This window comes from Rhincodon typus, chromosome 24 (genome assembly GCF_021869965.1).
Source record: "Rhincodon typus isolate 14 chromosome 24, sRhiTyp1.1, whole genome shotgun sequence".
NCBI lineage: Eukaryota > Metazoa > Chordata > Chondrichthyes > Orectolobiformes > Rhincodontidae > Rhincodon > Rhincodon typus.
Genome location: NC_063355.1, coordinates 30,256,929 through 30,274,813, shown reverse-complemented (window position 1 = coordinate 30,274,813; position 17,885 = coordinate 30,256,929). Strand labels below are relative to the sequence as shown.

The 17,885-nt window shown below is 38.9% G+C and overlaps 1 protein-coding gene across 1 annotated transcript in view; it reads right to left on the bottom strand.

Annotated features, from left to right (window-relative positions):
- LOC109914797 (tetratricopeptide repeat protein 28) overlaps window positions 1-17,171 on the bottom strand; it is a 26,113-nt gene extending 8,942 nt beyond the window's left edge. The window contains exons 1-5 of the mRNA XM_048611728.1: window positions 17,105-17,171; window positions 9,361-10,702; window positions 4,005-4,528; window positions 2,931-3,040; window positions 2,123-2,252 (exon numbers count right to left, since the gene is read on the bottom strand). Of these exons, the coding sequence (XP_048467685.1) occupies window positions 2,123-2,252; window positions 2,931-3,040; window positions 4,005-4,528; window positions 9,361-10,702; window positions 17,105-17,171 (2,173 nt within the window). The remainder of the gene's footprint in view (window positions 1-2,122; window positions 2,253-2,930; window positions 3,041-4,004; window positions 4,529-9,360; window positions 10,703-17,104) is intronic.
- Window positions 17,172-17,885: the final 714 nt, after the last annotated feature.

Here is a 17,885-nt window from a genome sequence, read left to right as displayed (position 1 = left end):
CACCTCCCAGTCGCGAACCACTTCAACTCCCCCTCCCACTCCTTGGACGATATGTCCATCCTGGGCCTCCTGCAGTGCCACAACGATGCCACCCAAAGGTTGCAGGAACAGCATCTCATATTTCGCTTGGGAACCCTGCAGCCCAATGGTATCAATGTGGACTTCACAAGCTTCAAAATATCCCCTCCCCCTACCGCATCCAAAACCAGCCCAGCTCATCCCCGCCTCCCTAACCTATCCGTCCTTTCTCCCACCTATTGGCTCCTCCCACCTCAAGCCCCACCCCCACCTCCTACCTACCAGCCTCATTCCGCTTCCTTGATCTGCCCGTCTTCCCTGGACTGACCAACCCCCACCCTAACTCCCCACCTACACTCACTTTTACTGGCTCCATCCTCGCATCTTTGACCTGTCTGTCTCCTCTCCACCTATCTGCTCCTTTATCCATCTTCCATCTGCCTCCCCCTCTCTCCCTAATTATTTCAGAGCCCCCTTTCCCTCCCCTCCCCTCCCCCATTTCTGAAGAAGGGTCCAGACCCGAAACGTCAGCTTTCCTGCTCCTCTGATGCTGCTTGGCCTGCTGTGTTCATCCAGCTCTATACCTATCTCAACATCTACCACTAGCCGTCTTTGAGTCCAACAACCCTAAACTCAAATTGGAATTATAGAATTGTCCTGGACGAGCCCCCAATTTGTTATGGACCAGGCCAGACCCTCTCAAAATATTTTAAGCAGGTAGCCTAGACCCTAATGTTTTCTTATTTTAAAGGTGGGTGCGATGTGGGTGTTCCAGGTGTGATGCAACTGGTCAAACCACTTGGTATTAAGAAAAACACAATTTATTTAAACAGTGCAGTGAGGACATGAACAAAAGAATGCAGAATTTAAAATAACTTAACTATTGGAAAAACTTAACTGAATACTCGATACAGTAACTTAACTAATTAACTGTTCTGATGTAGTAATATCCCACAAACACATTCCTCAGCAAAAAGAAAAATTCAAACACAGATTCTTACAAGTAGGAGGGAACAACATCCAGAGAGATTTCTGAGTTAGGAATCATTGAGACTTGCACCCTCTGGTACTTAAAACATCTTGTGACTGCTACAGCTGAAAAAAAACACCAGAGAAAACCTGAACTGGGAGAACTGGCCACTCCCTTTCCATTGTTAAACTGTTACTCCCTGGACTCTTTGAAGCCTCTGCCTTTATAATCTCTCTTTAAAAAAAAACTAAGAAAAAATAATCATTTTAAAGTGACAGTATCATTGATTCACTACTTGTGTTATTTTGGTTGTCTCGAAACTCCAAACGAATAAACTATAAACTGCAAATCCATTTATACGTGGAAAAAGATGTGCACGAAATTTTGCAAACAACTTTTAATTTTCTGAATTCATACGCTGTCTGTGGTCACTGAGTTAATAATGATATTGAGAGGGAATGGAAACCTATCATTTTCATAAACAAATATTCTCAGGTTGGGTCTGGCATTTTGGATACGTAGTTAAGTTTTAAGCTCCAGAGAATCCATATTGTATGAAATGACATGTTCCATTTATACAATACAGCTATATCAGAGTAAAAATTGCCAATTAAAGAAAAACGATCTTGCAGTTCAAAGTGGGTCATCAAGACCTCTAAAGGTGCTTTACTGTCAATTAATTGCATTTTGAAATGCAATCATTGTCATGTATAGTCAGCAATGACAGCCAATTTGCACAAATGAAGGTCCCACAAGATATTGAAATGAACAAGCAGATTAATTTGTTTTAGTGGTGTTTTCTTATTAAGGATAGCAGAGTGGAGCCCTGCACTGGATTTATCAAATCATGGTGGTACACAGTGATATGTGGATTTATGTTTCATCTGATCCATTGCTCCCAATCTCAGCTGCACTGCACCATGCAAAGCAATACTTCTTTATTGTGGTTGAATTAAATATCAAAAGGAATGCTGTGCTGAACCAATAAAGGCACAGGCCAGGCCACACTCGCTTTTACTGGATGTCAGCTATTGCCTGAGAATCAAAAAAAGTCACCAAGTAAAGTAAAGTAAACAAGCTCTGCCAGTGTACCAGGAATTGATTCCATTGAAGATATTCTGGAACTTTACTTACCCAGGCTAACCAATACACGTTGTAAAGCTTGATAGGATGACGTTTGAAGGTCAAACAAGGAAAGCTTATAATCAGTGCTATGCTGTGCTTCATGACGTATGTTTTCAAATAAGGCAGATGCTCTATAAAGCTGAAATGAAAAAAAGATGCTTTAACTAATATTATAAATAATCCACCATGTGCAGTATTTGTACGCCAAAGCATCTTTCACTGGAGTAGACAAACTTGCTCAATTATCAACCTGTGAATCCTTCAACATGTGCCAAAGGCAGGTGGTAAATTCAAAAGAGATTCTTGTCAGCCATTGGAAAGAGATTACAGCAGCTAACTTCACTATCGATTGCTCCTGCCTATACACTATGTATATCAAAGTGTTTCTGTAACACATCACCACCACCATTTCCTGAGGCCTTAAATATTATATCGAGCTTTACGAGACTTACATGCATTTGCAGATAACAACTGATATTGTCCTTACTTTCATTTTACTGTGATTAAATAAACAGAATGTAATTTGCCTGTACTTTTAAAAATCTCTGGCACATCAAATGTGATTGAAAAGTAAAAGGTCAGCACAAATATTTGTTAGGTGCTTATTGAATTGAAATCTGTTTTCATGTGATGTGGAATGTTAATTTTTTTAATTAATTTTGCCCTTTTTTTTAAAACGGAAGAAACAACAGAAATGAAAAGTAAACAGGACTTCTAAAAATATAGCACTCAGCCTTGTGGAACTCCAACCCTAAGGGTTATAATCCATTTTTGCTGCAAGGCATTTCGTTCATTTGATTCTCTAAGTGTCAGGTACCTGGTGTTGTGCCTCTTCGAGGTTTCTGCTGACCCACAGCGAAAGGCCCAGTCGATGTCTGATTTTAGCCTCATCCTCTCGGCGGCCAAGCTGCTCTGCCAGCCTAAGTCCTGAACAAGAAAGATAAAGTTTATGTATCAGGCATGACCAAGGCATTTACCAAGTGCTGGTTAGAAAACTAACTTGCATCAGAAATGTTAGATTGCAAAAGATGCCACAACTGCACCAAAGTAAATTTAATTCACACATAAATAGAAAATATAGCACTCACATTTCTGTAACAACATACGTGAATGTGAATTTTAGAATATTATGCTATGAGGAGGACAATAGAAAGTAACCTGCATCTTCTTGAAGGAAAATCACAGCTGTAATTTTAAAATAATGCACAGATTTTGGGGTAAAGTTTTAATTTCCACTGGATCTCTCGCTGTAATTTGAAGTGGATATAACCTCAAAGCAACAATTGGATATATTTCCAGTGTCTCAAAAGCAGTTGCCTTTTCACAGAGCAGTCTATAGAAAAAGAAGTAACTTTGCCCATGATCATCTGTGGACATTGCCAGCTGGCACCAGGTCCAAGAGAGCCAAGCCAAACCAAACATTGAGTTTACAAGCCTGAATTATGCAATACCAGCATAAATACAGGGAACTCAAGTAAATGTTGTGTATGGAGACATGAAGCTATGCAACTGAAAAACAAAGGGTTTTCACAGATGTACTTCAGAAACAGTAGAGACCATCAAAGGAAGCTGTGCTCACCGTGGACTCAACATAAATCATGCAAATGTCCACACAAACAAAATCAGCCCTATGTGACTCTGTAATTATGCAAAAATGTTCCAGGAATATCAAGGTCGGTGTGACAATACTGCATTTTAAGCTGCTCTTAATCTCCACTATATTTGATGAGTCATTAATTGTTTAGGGAACACATTTTGCATTATTTATGTAAAAACAGCAATACCAAAATCAATGGGCATAGCATCAGAAATTATAGTGTCCTGGGAGAAGGAGAAGTGTTAGACAGAAAACATCAGAGATCACAGAATATAAATGTAAGAGAGCACATACCTTCCTGTAAATACATGACGGCCTGCGAATAATTCTGTAAGGCATGGTGTGTTCTCCCCAAGCTGCTGTATGCAATAGTTTTGGCCACTAAGTCATTCATCTGGGCAGCAATACTCAGATGCTGCTCCTGATACATTACAGCTCGTTCGTAATTTCCTAAAGATTCATAGGTCAATCCAAGGTTACCATAGGCACGACCTTGACATGTAGGATTATTGGTTTCCTCTGCAATCTCTAAATCAAGCTGATGGTACTGCAGTGAAGTTTCATATTCTGCCATCTGTTGGTAAACTCCACCAAGACCACAGGCTGCATCACTCTCCAGAATCCGATTCTTCATCTCACGGGCAATGTTTAGTTGGCGCTCAAGACAAGAAATTGCCTGTTCATAGTTTCCTAGCTGGCTATGTAGGCTTCCAAGCTCCCCATAAGCCTGGGCTTTGTTGGATGATTCTCCAAGTTCATGGGCTACTACCAATCTCTTTTCAAAGCACACAAGAGCTTGCTGAAGGTTCCCCATTGCCCTGTGCAAACAAACAAATTCACTTGATTTCAGGAATAGAAAAGCTAATGACCTGTAACAACATATGAGGATTTTATGCGAAGGTTTTGAAATAGATTTTTCATAATTTTCAATATTCTTTCCATTTCTATAGGTTCATTTGACTTCACACACTTTTGCGTTAAGGAGATCAGGTAATCAAAATTTGACAACAAAGAGTGAGTGTAAAGGAGCCATAAAATTACACAGGATGCACAAGAGAAATGTAAAAAGACAGGAGACACACGATAGATGTACCAAAGCAAGTGACATGTAACATCAAAACTACTGAAAATAATTGCAGGAAGTATCTTATGGCTTGCCAAGCAGCAGAAAGTGTTGACAGCAAATAAGCTTTTGACTTTGCTACAGCTAGGATTAGTAATGCACTTTCCACATGCCCAACTCATAAAATATAAAACTGTAAAATATATCACACGATAAATTTCCTACTGATCTCCTGAAAAGTTATTTCTTAAGATATCTGCAGAAATAACAGATTTAAACTCCTGATGACATATTCACTGTATTTTACCTGCAAACACTGAATGGATTTAATAATCAAGACTGAAATAAATGAGATTCAACCATTCCAATCTTTTTTCATGATATATGACATCATCATGTGAAACTTACTGTGAAATTAAATGCTTGCTATTGTGCAACTGTGTTCTGTATATCCTCAAGATATATAGAAACAAACTTAATAAATCAGAAAATGTTTACAACACAATATTTCAGAGCTCTGCGTGTTTCTTGGTTTCCTGCTGCTCAGCCTATTAAAATGCCCTGGGCATAGACAAACTCCAACACATTCCGAAATGTGTATTTCTCCAATAATCTATTACATAACAATGTAATGTTTCAGATAGAAGCAGCATACAGGCAATCATTCTGTCCCTCACTATCATTACATTTGTGATTTTAGTCAACTTATTGTTTGTTCCTAATTAACATCCATCGGCCTTTCTGAATTTTCTAATAACTCTTCATGTCTGACAGAATTGTTAAAGCTGACCGATTATTCAGAAACAAAAACAAACAGAAATATAGTTAATTAAAAGTAATGAATATATTTTGCACTTCAATAACTCATAGCACACAAATACTTTATTTTTCACCATCTGAGTGCTTCTTAGGTTTCTTTTTCTATGACCTTACTATTTCTGGATCACACCATGACACTTCATTCTTGTTGGACAGTGAGCATGTTAATTTCACGTGACAGCGACAGAAATCTGTTGGTGACAGTGACCACTTGGGGATCCACAGGCTTGAGGGCTTTTATGGTCTCAATCACCATTTTTATCAGGCAGACACTAGCAGACTGAGTCAAACAAATGATGCCATAAACAATGATTCCTTCCCTGCTAAAGAGTGAGCTTCTATTTAGTACTTCCCTTGAAAGTCCCATTTATATCCTAGCACTCCGTGCCTTGTCTTCGGTGATTTTCTAACACACCTGAACATGTACACCTGAAGCAATCAGTCCAAATAAAAGCTTCAACAGGTTGACACCAACAACAATACTTACAACAGCACTATGTGGATAGATCATAACACTTGCTGGTCACCGAAGCATTTCTATGCGGGTCATGGCCTGAACTTAATTTGTGAAAAATAGAAGAGAGAGTGAACAGAGTCGAGAATACTGGAAGCTGTCAGATCAATGTTTTGCACATCTGGAGGTTATCAGGAGCTTGGGACAAATGAAAGGGCACTTAGTCCGGTTTTCAGTTTGGTAAATTTAGTCTAAGAAGATCACTGCTCTTTGAACGTAATTGAGGATTTGCTCACAGCGAACCCTTTGATGTAAAATTCAATCATTCTACACCAGCAAGCACGGTCATGAATCATTATAACCTTTTCTTTTAGTAACAATTATTCAGTTACAGTTGGATACTCAATACTTTCCTCAAGCTCTGTTTCACTCAGCACTATATCTTAATAATCATTTATAAATGCCAGTCACCAAAGATTAATTCTTACCAGTGACTCAAGTAACTCACAGAATATTAATTGACATCATATTCAGCAGCTATGCTATTCTTTGACAAAACTATTTAAATTATTTTTTCAATATTAAATGATCATTGCAATAGAACTGTTATATTGTAGAAAACAACATAACCAACTGTGCCTGAAAGCTTTTGAATTCATGTTAAATTACAGAACTGCATGAATGCCACTAATATAAATAAATAGGTGGGCTTACAGTAATAGGATATGCAAGAGTGATTTAAATCAGGGTCCCTGTTATCAGAGTGCCAATCAGTCACACTATGACAGGGCTGTACTATTGCAGGATTAGTCAATTGGTCCAATGACACAAGCAGGCTGTTGTGCTGTTAGTCATAGGACTCCACTATCATGAGGTCAGTCAGTAAGTCATGCAAAACAGTACTGCACTCTTATCGGCTAATCAGTCACAGTGACAAAGCTGCACTATTACAGTCAGGCAGGAAGGTAAGTGTGCTAACTTGTGACAGAGCTTTGTTGTTGAGGTGTTTCTGTGAGACATACAGCAACATTCAGTGGTACTGTGAGGTCAGTCAGTTGCACAATAACATGACTGCATTGTACAAAATTGCAAAATAATAAATTTCAATAGTTGATTCCCAAAACCAATGCAACTGATGGATCACAAGCTGCTGATAGCACTTTGCTCCATTCTGAGCTAACTCCAGCTGGACTGCACAGCAATAGAACTCCAATTGTTGTACTTCTTCCTGCTGGCTTCATTGTTCAGAGAGTATCCAGTTAAAATGGTCTCAGGAGGGAAATATTACGCAAAAGAATTACAAAATACATTGTAATCAAATACTTCAAATAATTTGTCACAGCTGGGGCCAGCTTTACCCAGTAAATGCCTCCATTATGAATAGTGCAATGCAACAAGAAAGATAACGCTTTCATTCTGTGTTACTTCCTCTCAATTAAGTTACCTATTGCAGAATAATCTAATTTCATGCACATATATGAAGATTAAGAAAATTAGGTTGTAAGTGAATTCGATGTGCAGCTACAGTCAAACGTTTGTCTAGAAATACCATGTGCTAAAAAAGTTCCTGTCCGAAAAACACGTGGGTGGAAATGCTGTTGAATATGCTCCCTCTGTTGTGTTAGGCTTCAAAAGATTAATTATTGATATACTACCCCAGTCAGGACTCAGTCTTTAACAGGGCTGATTATCACTGCAGAACATGCGTATATAACAGCTAAGCATTCCTTCTCACTTCTGTTCTGTAATGAGACTGGTTTCTCTTAACTCTATGACAGAATCTGGCTCTTCTCCACAGCTGCCAGCATCCTAACTCACAAACTGAAGGGTGGAAGATGGAAGCCAGCCAGGATAACTGAGCCTGAGACTAACAAAAAACATTGATGATGGTTTCAAAAGCAGATAAACCAAAGCATTGGCAAAGAAAGGCAATGTTACAGATGCTGAAGTGGAAGCCATTGCGGTGGAAATGATATGGGTCCAATGTCAAAAAGTGCTCCAAGATTGCCAATTGTCTGTTACAGCCTAAGTGGCAGCCAGGGAAGGAGATAGAAATGGTGCATAGGGTCATCCTAAAGGACAAGACTGAAAATAACAATACAGAGTCAAATAGGAAAGCTTACTTTCTTATATCTACCTCTCCTTTAGCAAGGGGACAAAGGGTTAATGTTGGGGAATGCCAATTTATCGATAGGCCTTTCCCTCCATTTATAATCTATCTTGCAATTTGCATCCTCTCACACCCCTTTTAAAGGTCATGTAATTGAGTGAAATTCTAACCACTAAAAATGCCTTTTGAGATTGGATTGGCTTTGAATTATGAATTAATTATTCCCAGATCAGCAGCCATCATTTGGACTTTTCAATTTTCTCCCTTTTAATTTGAAGGGACCTGATTGTTTTAAGGGGCATTCTTTAACAAATGCTAATTGCTCCCTAGGCATTAATTTGTCACGCATGGAATGGCATATGAAGTGTTGGCAGTTTATTCCATTATGACAGATACCACAGTGAAGTTCAATTTTGTTTTCTTCCAGCATTCACACATGCCATCTCCAGTGTGGGCCTATCAGGAGCAGGAAATCTGTATGAATTTTACCTGCCTGGTCCAGAGTAAGTGGATCTAGGGTCTCAGTCTTGTGCCCATGGCAAGATTTGGTAATAATAAGGTAAGACAGTAGCAGTTAAGTTCCCCACACTTCTCCTGTCCCTTCCCCAATTAAGTCAGGGATTGCAAGACAAACCCCAATCTGCCACCAAATGAGACCCTTAAGTGGACAATTAATGGTACATCAGCCCAACATCAATGCCAGCACAAAAACCCACTAACTGTGGAGCCCCAAGAGGTATCCTGAATCTGTACTGAATGGTCTCCATGCAAAAGATGGCAGAAGCAATTCAAAAACTTGGCATTTCACTTACCCCACCTAGTTTCTCCCCAATAGTGTGCATTCTGTAATGACAGGCATATGGTTTTTATAGGATTCAATTACAGCCCAAGGAATAGCAGCAATACAAGTGTGTCAATGTGATATAAAGCTCTTTTTGCTTTTCTTTGATCTGACTCCTCATTTACTGCCTTTAGATGATTACACAGACACTTATTTACTATTTTTAAACTAAATTAAGTTGTTTTTGCAGATGGTCTGAAACCAAATGTGTTCAGAGTTATTTAAGTGCAATTTAGGAAATTTTATAAATCTGAGTATTTTATTTCTCCCCAGTGATTGAGCACAGAGAAGACAGGGAGAGATACATATGCAGAAACATTCACACAGTGAACAAACACAGATCACATTCAGCCCAGTACTTACCGATGCCCATTTCCAAGTCCCCGATAGGCTCTGGATTGCTCTTGCATCCGATTTAAACTCTGAGCCACTGATAAATACTGGTCATGATATTTGACAGCTTCCTCGTAATCTCCTAATGCCTCATAGCAGTCTCCCAGATTTCCATAGGCATGTCCTCTATCCAGAACTGCATCATTGCCACTCAACTGCTGCAGTGTAGCGAGCTGCTGCTCAAAGTAGCCAATAGCATCTTCCATTACATTCATGTTCATTTTGGTGATTCCCATATTGCCATAAACTTGTGCCTCAATATTGGGATTTTTTAGTTTCTGTCCCAACTCCAATTGCTCTTCGTAACATTTGAAGGCCATGGTATATTTACCTAGTGCCATGTAGACTGCTGCAAGGTGACCATGTGCTTTACACTCTCCCAGCAAGTCACTTAGTTCTTGATAGACCTCAAGCTCTTGTGTATGATATCCTAGTGCTTTGTCATATTTCTGTATTAGTCTGTATGCAGTACCCAGAGCGGCATAAGCACTGGCTTCAAGCTTCCGGTCTTTAACCTGATGAGCCAAAGTCAGCTGCTGTTCATAAAACTTAACAGCACCATTCACATCTTTCTTGCACACGAAGATATCACCAAGGTTGCCTAAAGCTCTAAATTTGGCTTGAGAGTTGTTCAGGGACTGAGCTAATGATAGGACATACTTCTGACTTTCTTCTGCTTTAGCATAATTACCAAGGGCTTTAAATGCGAGGCCCAAGTTACAGTAGGCCTTTGCCTGGCTAAGTTTATCGTGCAAGTCCTTGGCTAGAGCTAAATCTTGTTCATAATATTTCACAGCTTCTTGGTAGTTTCCCAGACAATAATGGGCGTAGCCAAGGTTATGACATACTTTTCCTTCTCCCTCCATATCTTGTAGGTCAGGTGACAAGCGTAGATATTGTTCATAATATGGAACAGCCTGAATAAATTCTCCTCTTGAACAGTGGAAGTTGCCGAGGTTACTAAGTGCCCGGGCTTCACTTTGTATATCCCGTAGCTCTCGTGCTATGTTTAGATGGTTTTGATAGTGCTGCAAAGCCCTATCATGGGCACCCAGAGCCTGATACGCAACAGCAAGGTTACCATGGGTTGATGCTTGTGATGCCCGGTCATTAACTTCCATGGAGATCTGTAGTTCTTGGCGGTGGTACTTCACTGCTTGGTCATACATTCCCAGAGCATTATAGGCATTGCCCATATTCCCATAGGCTCTTCCCTGCGCAGCATAATCATTGAGCTCCTGAGCAATGGAGAGGTGGGTCTTGTGGAGTTTCAGTGCAGTTTCATAATCCCCTTTCATCTGGTGAATTATACCTAATCAACAAAATCACAAACAGGATCAGTTAGCTGGTAATGAACTTTAAAAAAAACAGATATTTAATTCTTAATCACTGCACTACCTAACCAAAGTTTGAATTTTCAACCACTACTTTGCAGTTCTCCTGCATTCTAATTTATGATTATCAGTTGTGGTTCCTGACATGTGTACTCCATCTTTTATAATTCCCACTGTAAACATTGCTTATCTATCCTCCTTTTCTACAGTTGGAATTACAATATTTACAGGTTAAGAGGAAGCAATTTTGATAATGTTATTCCATGCCATTGGCTGTTTAGTTGTGTAGATAATTGTGTTCACATAGTTATGATCATGTATCAATTCTACAAGTGAAAAATCAAGCTTTTGGCCCAATGCCCAATTCGTCACAATTATGTTTACTTCCACTTCTCTAACATAACCTGTTTCGGTCACTGGCCCATTTCCACTACAAACCTTATCTTTGCTTTTGTTATCTCCAAGTTCAATTGTGCCAATACGCTCTTCTGGCCAATATTCCAACTTGCACCTTCCATAATCCTGAGTTCATGCAAATTCTGCTACCATTACCTAACACACACCACGTCCTATTTACCCTCATCACAAGAAGTTGGCCAACACTGATTTCTAATTTAAAATTCTCATTATTCTGCACAAATTCCTCTGTGGCCTTAAACTCCATATGTTGTAAACCTCCTTCATCCCTACTACCCAACCCTCATCCCAATCTGCATTACTTCAACTTGGGCTTCTTAACTATCCACAGGAGGCCTTATGCTCAAAATCTAGGACCTATGCTTGTGAATTTACTTTCCAAGCTTCTCCACCTCTCCTAAAACCAAAAGCTATTTCTTTATCCAAATCATTAATCTCCTTCCTTCTTTTGCAGTATCAAATTTACCCCAATTATACTCATGTGAAGCACCTTTGGCCAATTCCTTATGTATGAATAATATGTTGTTCTTGTTGAATTAAAAAAAAAGCACCTACAATTAAATAGCTTACATCACTTTTAGTTTAAAAATTCAAACCTTCTCCAGGGGAACATCCCCCCAAGACCCTCATCATTTTATGCATTCAACATGCGGACTTCCCCTTTAAGTTTTCATGTCTTTATGTTCTTAATTTCCCCACAAGTTTATTTTATAAAGCTCATGCAACTATTTGCTTTCACATGAGGAACACTCTGTTGGCTGATAATACAGTGTGGAGCTGGAAGAACACAGCAGTCAGACAGCACCAGAGGAACAGGGAAGCTGACGTTTCGGGTCGAGACCCTTCTTCAGAAAATTTTGTTGGCCTTACTTTTTAACTTGTTTGGTTTGCTTTTACTATATTTGTGTGTATACGTGCAGCAAATTTCTAAAAGTTGATACAGCAACACAAGTAGGCCATACAATTCCTGATATGAGTGAAATGCCAACTTTTCTTCCTATTTAATTAAAATAGGAATATTGTACATTTCTTAGGTTTTAAAGAAGACAGCAGGATTAATTAAAACTCCGATGCAGCCGTGTCTCTGGCTGTATAGTCAACAACTCTCTCTCTGCTCAGTAGCCCTAACCTCCTGTAATGATCACCTCCAAAACGAATTCAAGAAATCCCCAGTCCAGGATGTGCATGGGACAGGAAATTCCTGTCCACAATGGTCTCACCACAGAAGTTCAATTCTTTCTGGCACACATTAACATTTCTGTTACTGAAACAAAACTTTCCAAGTTAAAAAAGCAGAAATTTTGGTGTCAAAACAAAACATCAGTTTCAGATTAAATACCACGCATTGTGGATAAGAATAAAAACAGAAGCAATCCTAAAGAAAATGCTCAAAATGGCCAATGAGCAATTTAAAAGAAAACACACAGGTCAATGTTTTCAAATCGAGACTTTCACAAGAAATATTAACCTGTCTTTCTTTCAAATGTTAAGTGACTTGCTTTACATTTCTAACATTTTCTGTTACTGTTCACCAGCCTTTCCCATGTATTCAGGCTGTGGTAAATAATATAAACAGAGCTTGCCAACAAAGACTTTTTTTAAAAGAAGGGAATCAATTAGATCCAAATTGCTTAGGTCCAACTGCTTTTAAAAGGACAGTGTGATATTATGTAAGGTCTTATTTAGTTTTCCTCTCATAAGAACTGTTCAGTAACTTGCCCAATTGTCCATTATTCCTGATAGAGCACAGACAATGGATACTATTTGATCATTCAACTGTGAAGGCCAACAAAGTTGAATGCAATCAGATCCTGAGCCAACTACTAGACATATTTTCCCAGCAGGATTAACTGGATAATCATCAGGACTGGGAGTCTTGTTTAAATTTTCCGAACAATTGCTAGTTGAGCAGAAACTGGATGCAAGTGATCCTCTCATTTCTTCAGCTGATTCTAGCTAACTTGGTAAAGATATCAAATCAAATTTTTGATCTTTTGTTGCGTTTGGATTAATATAATACTGAACAAGAAACTTATCATGCCAAGAGTTCAGAACAACTAATGTTAGGGATCTGAAGAAACAAACATTCTGGCACACAGTACTCTGAAATCTCTAGTATATGTTAGATATCAAGTCTATTCAGTCAGTCAATTGTGGAATGGAAATTTGGAGGTGGACTTGAGTTCCCTCTGGTATCTAGCGGGAAATAAAGTCATGTTGAAAGGAGTTATAGCTACCTGGATTTTCAGCCAATCCACAATGGCAGGAGGATTCAAAACTAAATACCCAGCAAAGTTACCCTGGATCCCATGTGCTTTAACCTTATCAGCTTCCCACTATGACCAAAGAACATAATTGTGTTCATAATTCACCATGAGACTAACTCTGGGGCAAATACACACACTAGTACAGACTGACACATTTACAAGGCAGTGGCATAATATGACCAAAAATATCATAGATTCATTCAGCACAGAAGAGGCCCTTCAGCCCATTGAGTCTGTAAAATATACTACATCCTACACTTTCTCACACCAGACCCGTAGCCTTGAATGTTACGACACTTCAAGTATTAATCCAAGTACTTTTAAAGATGATGAGTTTTCCCATCTCAACTGCTCTCCCAGGCTGTACACTCCACATCCCCACCATGCGCTGGGAGAAAACACTTTTTCCTCAAATTCTCTGTGAATGTTTGCTATTCACTTTACAAGTATGTCCCTTGTTCTTAACCATTCTACTAAGGGAAACAACTGCTTCACAGACACCCTCCATGCCCCTCATAGTCTTATACATGTCTATCAGGTCCCCCTTAATCTTCTCTGCTCCAAAGAATACAACCCAAGATTTCTGGCCTCTCTTCAGTGCCGAAATGCTCCATTTCAGGTGACATTCCAATGAATCTTCTTTGCATCCCCTCCAGTGTAATCAGATTCTTCATAGAGTGCGGTGACCAGAACTGTGCAGAGTACTCCAGATGTGGCTAGCCAAAGTTCTGTAAAGTTCCAACATAATCTCCCTGCTTTTATAATCTATGCCATGAATAATAAAGGCAATCATCCCTTATGTCCTCTTAACCACCCTATAAACATGTCCTGCCATCTTCAGGGATCTGTTGACAAGTGCCCAAGGTCCCTCTGTTCTTCTGAGCTTCCTGGTGTCCTACTATTCATAGTGTACTCCCTTGTCTTGTAACTTCTTCCAAAGTGCATTACCTCACATCTATCAGAGTTAAATTCCATCTGCCACTGAACTGCCCATCTGACTAATCTGTTTCTATCCTCCTGTAACCTAAGCTATTCCTTCTCACTGTCAACCACTCATCCAATCTGTGTCATCCGCAAATTCACCCCCACATTCTCATCTACATAATTTCTAACACCACAAATAATAAGGGACCCAATACTGTACACCACTGCAAAACAGACTCCAGTCATAGAAACAGTGTGTCTCCTGCCACAAAGCCAATTTCAGATCCAATTTGCCAAGTTACCCCAGATCCCATGTGTCTTTACCTTCTATATCAATTTCCCAGTATGACCAAAGAACATAAAGAATAACTGCAATGTTCCACCATGGGAAAACCCTTTAAACAGCCAGATAGGACAATGGATCACCATGCAAATAACTGCATAGTGCAGCAGGAAAAATTGCAGAAAATTGCAACAACAGCAGGAAAATAAATCAGCAAGTGCCCTCACTGCTGATGATAAATGCTGCAGGCAAAAGTGACTGGCATTCATTTGAGTATCTGGCATAAGGCTGTCACTGTTCAATCCAAATCTAGATAGAAGAAATGCATTTTCTAAAGGAAAAACATATTGCATAATCGCAAAACAGGCAGGAGAGCACAGTATTTTATCTATTGTTTGTTTTTGCTTTTCTGTATTAGCCAAATGACTATTCACGATATCAAACTGTCCAGTTTAAAACAAGCTGAGTGAGCATTTGATTCTGAGTGCTAAAATTTAGAAACTATCAGGACAAGAACATAGTCTTTCAGCATCAATCACTAAAAATGAAATCACAGGCAACACAGTGCAGCATCATGAAGTGGTGCACTCTGCTTTTAAGCCCATACAATTCTCTCACGGACTTGTATGGATTCTGTATATTTATTCAGGCTAAGGCCTAGCTGGATTAGTCTAATCAACAATGTAGCTTTAAACTAAAGGAGGCAAATTACTGCATGAAAAAAAAACACAGAATTTTGGCATGTCTTTTCTAATTTGACCCTTGTCGAATGATTTATAATTCCAATCTCTAATTGGCTGTTATCTAAATTCTACCCAAGGTTTTTTTTGGGAGGTTGGGGGGAAGTCAGAGCCACACCATCTTTTATGCGGATTGTACAGTAGGTATGTGATGGCACATGCTTATGGGGCCTCTGTAATACAGTCAGCATTAGACAGCTGCTATTAATTTAGCAGCTTTTCGACCACATTACAGTCCCATTTTCAAGCCACTCGAAATCTGAGCCACTCAAGTCCATTTTATCCACTGGCCATGCTGATTTTACTGTTTGCTCTTTAATTTTCCAAAAAAGCAGAAAGAAATTTGAGATTTTCGAAAAAACAGAAAAAAAAAACATTGATCTCTTTCCAGCTGAACGTTGTAGCATCAAGAGCTTAAGGAAACTGAGGAAATCTCAGTGAAAAACGGATATTTCTTATTGCTGTATTTTCACAGCAACAATGCGAAACAGACCAACAGAACTGAGCATTGATCAGTATACCCTGCATTATATTGATATAACGACTATAAAGATAGCTTTATTAAGGCTTAGTTTTAACAATGATTGCAAAATGTATAAAGAACCAAGGAGCACTGCCTATTACACTACAAGTCTGCAGTGTTCAGAAGCAATTGGCCACCACTGAAATTATTAAAAACCCAAAGGGGCCTTTTTGGCCAAGAATACAATCTCTTTCACAATGAATCATGGCACTACTGTGAATATCAAGTTCCATGATTCAACAAATAGAAAGAAAAAATTCTTTATCAGTCAATGCAGAAAATAATCTTGCTACTTCAATACAGTATTACTTGTCAGAACTTGGCAGTACAGAGGAAAAATTGATTTACAATAGCAGTGAGAGAGGAAGAAAGTAATTCAGGTGGAATAACATCACTTAATGGGCTGAATTTCCCCGAATACTGGGTACAAATGCACTTTTTAGTTAGCGTTATTGGTCACTGTTTTGTTACATACCTCTTGCATTTCAGCTATGTTAGTTGGTCGTTATGATCCTCAATCTCTCTTTATTGACTCAATTTTTCTTGTTGCAGGTGAAAGATCCACATTAAATAAAAATCTTGCATCTGCAGTGTTGCACCTCTAAGGTGCAACAATCTGTGCACTGTGCAGATCCGAATGAATTTCACATTGATCAATTGGTAACCAGCCAAAGCCAAATTTAATTAACTTAATACATAGGAAAAGCCAATTAAAAATCACCAAACATTATAAATCAACCAAATCAAAATTGTTCAAGCTCATTTTTAGGCTGCCATTCTATAAGTAAAACAAATTGCTCAATTCATAGAATCTTAGAATTGAATCACAGAATCCCCTGCAGTGTGGAAGCAGGCCAACAACTTTTTTTTAAGTCCTTTAGACAGCCAAGTGACATTCTTCATATTTGTCATTACCTAAGTGAAACTATGGTTAAAACCTTAATAAGTAAGATAACTCTGAAAATCAATGGCAAATGACCACCAGTTTGTGGCCCATGAGTTTTGAAGGGAAAATTGTTCCTTGGACACAATACGCCAACCTCATGAAACGGGAAACAATAAACTGATTTAATGTTCTAACAACAATAAGCAAATAAAGTGCTTCAGAAGTGGGAATACTAAGTTGTTCGACATGTCTCTTTCTCCCAATCCTCCCATTCCATTCCTGGACTTCTTTCATAAGTTATGTTGATACAATCTCTGTAATGTGAGCCACACTGCTTTACCATTCTCTCGACTGGATAAATCAAATATTGTTGGTTCACGCGTTGTTTGTCTCAGTGTGGCTGTCATGGCTAAGTAACAAATTTGTGAGTTCAAGCTCAACTTGAAGACTTTAGCACAGAATCTAGAATGAAGGAAAATGACTGAGAATGTTGCGCAGTTCAAGCTGCTTCAGACAAAATGTTAAACCAAAATTTTGTTGCCTATCTTCAGATGGATATTAAACACTAATGCACATCGCTCAAGTTCTTCCAGTGTCCTCACCAATAATTTTTCTTCAACTTACGTTGATAGTGTACTGTGTTAATGTTCAGAACAGCTTGCTATTCACAAAAACACCTGTCACATTGACTTACATAGAAATATTAATTTTTGACTTTACTCCAGTTGTATATCAAATACCTTCTGAATGTCCCCGGACAGTGAATGATGTGTTAATTGTATGCAAATTCTTTACTTTTGCTGCATTAGTTCAATCTGGGCACCCCAGTGACAGGAAAAGAAAATTCAGCCAGTTTCCATTGTTGGACAACAGCCGACCTCCCTGCTACAAGAAGCATGTACGGATCTCAGAAGAAGGTCGGATAAAATCCAGCTCCAATGTCATCCATGGTTAAACAGCCCAATGACACTCGTTTAGGCAATATACAAGACAGTTTCTAATATTCAGCCAAGCATGTCCCAGCAAAAAACATCACTATCATGGGACTTGTTTTAAGCCAGTCAGGCATGTGTGAAATACCAACATTAAGAATAGGAGTGTCCAAACTAAGTTATTGCAAA